Here is a 5,627-nt window from a genome sequence, read left to right as displayed (position 1 = left end):
TGTTCATGTTGCCAAGGCTGGTCTCAAACTTCTGGGCTCAAGTGATCTCCCCTCCATGGCCTCTCAAAGTGCTGGGATTACAGACATGAGCCACCATACCCAGCCAAAAAATAGTAATTTTTAAATGACCATATAAAACTTCTGCAACATTTATACCATATACTCAACCATCCCTTAACAGTCACTTAATGTTTTGTCTTTCAGAAAAAAGAACTTTAGGTTAGGCGCAGTGGCTCACACCTGTAATCCTAGCAGTTCTGGAGGCTGAGGTGGGTGGATAACTTGACCTCAGGAGTTTAAGACCAGCCTGGCCAATATGGTGAAACCCCATTTCTATTAAAAATAAAAATAAAAAAAATTAGCCGGGCACGGTGGCATGCGCCTGGAATCCCAGCTACTCGGGAGGCTGAGGCAGGAGAACTCCTTGAACCCAGGAGACGGAGGTTGCAGTGAGCTGAGATCGCACCACTGCCTGCACTCCAGACTGAGCAACAGAGCAAGACTCTGTCTCAAAAAAAAAAAAGAAAAGAAAAAGAAAAAAGAACCTTTTAAATGATTACCTCGAAGTTCAGCAGAAATCCTTATTGACATTTTTAACAATTGCCATAATTCTTTTATACAGCATCCAGTTTATTACCATGACTACATTCTTGGCTGTGATTCCCACAGTCACATTTCTGAAAATATCTCATATGAAATGACAAATGTACTATATGGTGAAGTTCTGAAACCTCTTTCCAAGCATCAACATCATGTGACCCAGCAGACTAGTTTCCTTTAATATTAAATTAACATACAAACCTACACATCTACTATCTTGTTTCTGTTCAACAAAGCAGGTGATTTTCAAGGTATTTGTACACAGATGCTCTAATCCTACACTATACAGAGGAGAAATAAATCTTTCTTCTGTGAATCCTTTCCCCCCTCTCCACAAACATCCCCCAGTCCCTAATTTATATAACATAATAAACAATGTCAATACAGTCTAACAATTAAGAATGTAGTTTTGGAGTCCAGCTTGAAAGTGAATCCCAACTCACCCACAATCTAGCTGTAGATTGCCATGGACAAGTTTCATGTACACAAATTCCCTAAGCTTGACAGAGGTTATTGTGAGGATTAACTGAAATCCATGGGAATCACTCAGCTTACTACAGGACACTAGATAAATTCTCACTAAACATTAGCTATTGTTATTGCAGTATCTTAAAGAGAACTCTAGAATAACCATTAAACCTTTACAGTCCATTTATGTACTACGTCTCATCCAGTCTTTAATCTTTCCTCATCTTTATATAAATGAAAGCTCCGTGGCTGAGCACGGTGGCTCACACCTGTAATCCCAGCACTATGGGAGGCTGAGGCGGGCAGATCACTAGGTCAGGAGTTCGAGACAAGCCTGGCCTATATGGTGAAACTCCATCTCTACTAAAAATACAAAAATTAGCCAGGTGTGGTGACGGGTGCCTGTAATCCCAGCTACTCGGGAGGCTGAGGCAGGAGAATCGCTTGAACCCGGGAGACGGAGGTTGCAGTGAGCCAACATCGTGCCACTGCACTACAGCCTAGACAACAGAGTGAGACTCCATCTCAAAAAATAAATAAATAAATAAAAGCTCTTACCTTTTTATACTTGTAAGTATCATAGTTAAGTGTGAATTCTGTGTCAAAACTATCTGAAATACTATTTTTCTTTTTTTTTTTGAGACAGTTTCGCTCTTGTTGCCCAGGCTGGAGTGCAATGGCGCAATCTCGGCTCAGTGCCATCTCCACCTCCCAGGTTCAAGTGATTCTCCTGCCTCAGCCTCCCGAGTAGCTGGGATTACAGGCATGTGCCACGATACCTGGCTAATTTTGTATTTTTTAGTAGAAACGGGGTTTCTCCATGTTGGTCAGGCTGGTCTCGAATTCCTGAGCTCAGGCAATCCACCCGCCTCGGCCTCCCAAAGTGCTGGGAATACAGGCATGAGCCACCGCGCCCAGCTGAAATACTACTCTTATTAGCTACGTGATCTTGGAGCACGTTACTTCCCCTCTCTCTATGCTTCACTGGTAAAATGGGCATAATATATCACACAGATAACAATTATGTAAATGGAATGAAATGATAAATATAAACAATAATATAATATGTTTAGAACCATTTTCCCACCTAGTAATAGCAATTTATTATTATTATTACTATTATTATTCCCCTATGCAAACTTCTTCAAAGTGGTATACAGTGGTAACTGTACCTGCCTCTAATACTGTACAATTTCTAAATCTTCTCTCTTCCTCCCTCAAGCTTTTCCAGATTGATCAGAAGAGCTGCAAATAACTCCTAACTCCACTCTATCTGAACTTAGAACTCACATAAGAACTTTTAGTGCTGTCCAGCCTGATTATGCATTCTTTGTTTCATGTTTACATATCATCTTCAAAAAAGAAAAAACAAAACGACACATTCCTTGATTTTTATATCATACTAACACAACTATTTATGAAGATGCCAAGTATTAAACAGATCTTTATTAGTCTGTCTTAGCAGTGTTTTTTACTATACATTTTAAGTTTACAGAAAATGGATGTTCCAAACTACACAGCACCTGCACAGGACCAACACATAGGGCCTATCACTATTGAAATCAACTAAAACTGGGCTTACTGGACTATGAATGTATTTATTAGCTAAGAATATAAAATCTATTAAGCTTCTAATAATTCACTGTCATGTAAGAAATTTTATAAACTATAGATTTCTGGACAACTTGACAGCACTAGAAATGACAAACATAGCTTCTGACCAAATCTGTAGCATTCACTTATATATATTCATATTCACATATATATATATATACACACACACATATATATAAATGAACAAACACAATTTAAAGTTTTACTTACTCAAATTCTGTAGCATAATATTTAAGAAAGCCCAGTAAGAGGTCCCCAAGGTTTGATTCATTCTTTGAGAGGTAAGGAGGAACATTACATGGAGCTTGATGTACAAGGTGCAGCTGTATAGCAGGACTAAAAGATTCCTGTCAAAAAGAAGGGGAAAAAATGTAAAGCCATTTAAAACAGACACTAAGAAACTTTATAAATCCTGAACTAGACTCCTCTTTGAAAAAGAGAGAAGAAATTTTCTCTGCGTTGGCAATTTGGAAACCTGAAATTTTTCTTCCACTAAAGACTTCACCAGTATTTGCAGTAGGCCAGAATGTACCTGAAAAATTAACAATCTAATCCTTGGCTTGAGTACAGCACTCAGTTAACCGAACAGATTGCTATTTAGCAAAAGATTTTCTAACTCATAAATAAAGCCTTACTATGCATACCAAGATTCTACCCAATACCATATAGATTTCTTCATAAAGGTTATCTCATTCTTAATAATTCCTACAAGAAGCAGTATATGTATAAAGGCTATATCAAGCACAAAGTAAGAGTTTTTTCTGTCACTTCAAACTTCTCTCAAAGGCCATAAGAGTACCCTTAATATAGAAATACTACTTATACTAATTTTAAGATTTTATAAATTTTGCTTTGTTTCTGTATCTTAGATGGAAGAGGAGATGTTCAACCTGAATTAAGCTTGAAAAGACAAAGAAGGCAGAGAAAATAAGATAGGAAGCATACCAACAAGCAATATTCAGCAAGCTTTTACCATAATATTTATAAAAGAGGATATCATTTGCCTGAAATCCAGGAACAAAGACACCTATTAGAAAGAATACTAATGGGTACTTATCCTGTTTTCCTATGTTATGCCATTCATTTTCATATTCATCTTTCCTCTATTAACAGCAAGTTCTGGCTCTCAAATATACTAAATGTATTATATAAATTATCAAGTCCATTTATATACATCAATTAGAAAATAATACAAGATAATTTGCACAGTGCCATCAGGGATGGTTTTCTGTATTTCTCCACTGCTGTCAGAACAGAAATGTTAAATTAGTTAAGGCAGTAGAATGACAACTACAGTTAAGATTCCAAACTACCTATTTAACCCTGGGCTTATAGATACTAATGTAATTAAAGACATCTAGATAATGCCAAGTTAAAAAATGGAGAATCTCCGGACGGGTGCAGTGGCTCACGCCTGTAATCCCAGCACTTTGGGAGGCCGAGGCGGGCAGATCACGAGGGCAGGAGATCGAGACCATCCTGGTTAACACAGCGAAACCCCGTCTCTACTAAAAATACAAAAAATTAGCCAGGCATGGTGGCAGGTGCCTGTAGTCCCAGCTACTTAGGAGGCTGAGACAGGAGAATGGCATGAACCTGGGACGCAGAGCTTGCAGTGAGCTGAGATCACGCCACTGCACCCCAGCCTGGGAAACAGAGTGAGACAAAAAAAAAAAAAAGGAGAATCTCTGAACAATGGTAGTAGAGAAATAGCATAGTGCATCATTTAATGCTAGTGTCCCCAAAATATGAATAAAAACAAAGGAGCAAGAAAACAAAAATACCTCCTCCCTTGTTCCATTACCTATAATTCTATCAATAATTGTTAACTACCAAGAAGTGATTACCTTTCTCTTGGAATAAAAATTCTATTCCAACCAAATTCATAAAGTTGATACTCCTCAACATGGGACTTTCCCCTTACATTCTAACAGCTGTAGTATTAATTACATTTTAAAATGCAAGTAGAAATTTTAAAAAGAGGAGGGTGTAGGAAAGAAACCTCAATTAGTAAAGACTAAAGGCAGAAGGAAGCACAGATGCAGTGCCTCTATTCCCCTGTAACTCTTACTCGTTAGGTATAAAATTGAACTTAGGGCAACAATATTTAAAATTATAAAATTTAAATGTTATTTTCTGGCAAATCAAACAAAAGGTATAATGTAGATCAAGTAAGTACGTCACTGTTTAATAGCTCCTGCTCTGAAAGCTTCTTACTAATTTTGATTCCTAGCACCACGCACAATTAGCATTCAATTTGTGAACTGAATATGCTAAAACAGAAGTCACTTTCTTATCTGAAGTTTAAAAAATGATTGTACCTCCTGTAAAATTTTTATTTTGTTCAATAATTTAAAGAAAAAGGTCAGCAATTATGACATTAAGAACTGAAGAGTCATGAGATCCACTCCATTAAAATGCTGAATGACCTCAGACCAACAATTTGGCCAGTCTCCTCTTAGCTCCACTGTTCTTTTTCATGGTCATACACAAAAAGAGTCAGGTCATGCTTATTGAGGGAGAACTGAAGCAGAAATCCAAACCAAAACTAAAAAAGATAAGGACACCTAAAAGCAGCTACCAGTAAATAGTAATTCTATCTATCCTTAAGAAATCCCCTAAGCCAGGCATGGTGGCTCAAGCCTGTAATCCCAGCACTTTGGGAGGCTAAGGCAGAAGGATCAATCTTTGGACAATGAAGCACTTTCTGAAATAAGTTAGACTGGCTAATCTTCTATATGGAAACTGTTCTTTCTTTAAAATCTTAAGTGAAAGATGATCACTTTCCATCTCCAGGCAAACAGAAAGAAATTTAGGTGATCATCAAATAAAACAAATTAAGTATAATTTCACGGCAACACGAATTACGAAATCCCTGAGACCAGGAGTTTGAGACCAGCTTAGGCAACTTAGTGACACCCCATCTCTAAAAAAAATTGAAAGAT

At 37.4% G+C, this 5,627-nt stretch overlaps 1 protein-coding gene across 1 annotated transcript in view; it reads right to left on the bottom strand.

Annotated features, from left to right (window-relative positions):
* PAPD4 (PAP associated domain containing 4) overlaps positions 1-5,627 on the bottom strand; it is a 109,390-nt gene that overhangs the window by 25,935 nt on the left and 77,828 nt on the right. The window contains exon 11 of the mRNA XM_011992203.1: positions 2,893-3,029. Within this exon, the coding sequence (XP_011847593.1) occupies positions 2,893-3,029 (137 nt within the window). The remainder of the gene's footprint in view (positions 1-2,892; positions 3,030-5,627) is intronic.

The sequence above is a fragment of the Mandrillus leucophaeus genome, unplaced genomic scaffold, assembly GCF_000951045.1.
Source record: "Mandrillus leucophaeus isolate KB7577 unplaced genomic scaffold, Mleu.le_1.0 Scaffold407, whole genome shotgun sequence".
NCBI classification, from domain to species: domain Eukaryota; kingdom Metazoa; phylum Chordata; class Mammalia; order Primates; family Cercopithecidae; genus Mandrillus; species Mandrillus leucophaeus.
Note: the sequence above shows the minus strand (reverse complement) of the source record. Positions and strands in the feature narration are given on the sequence as shown.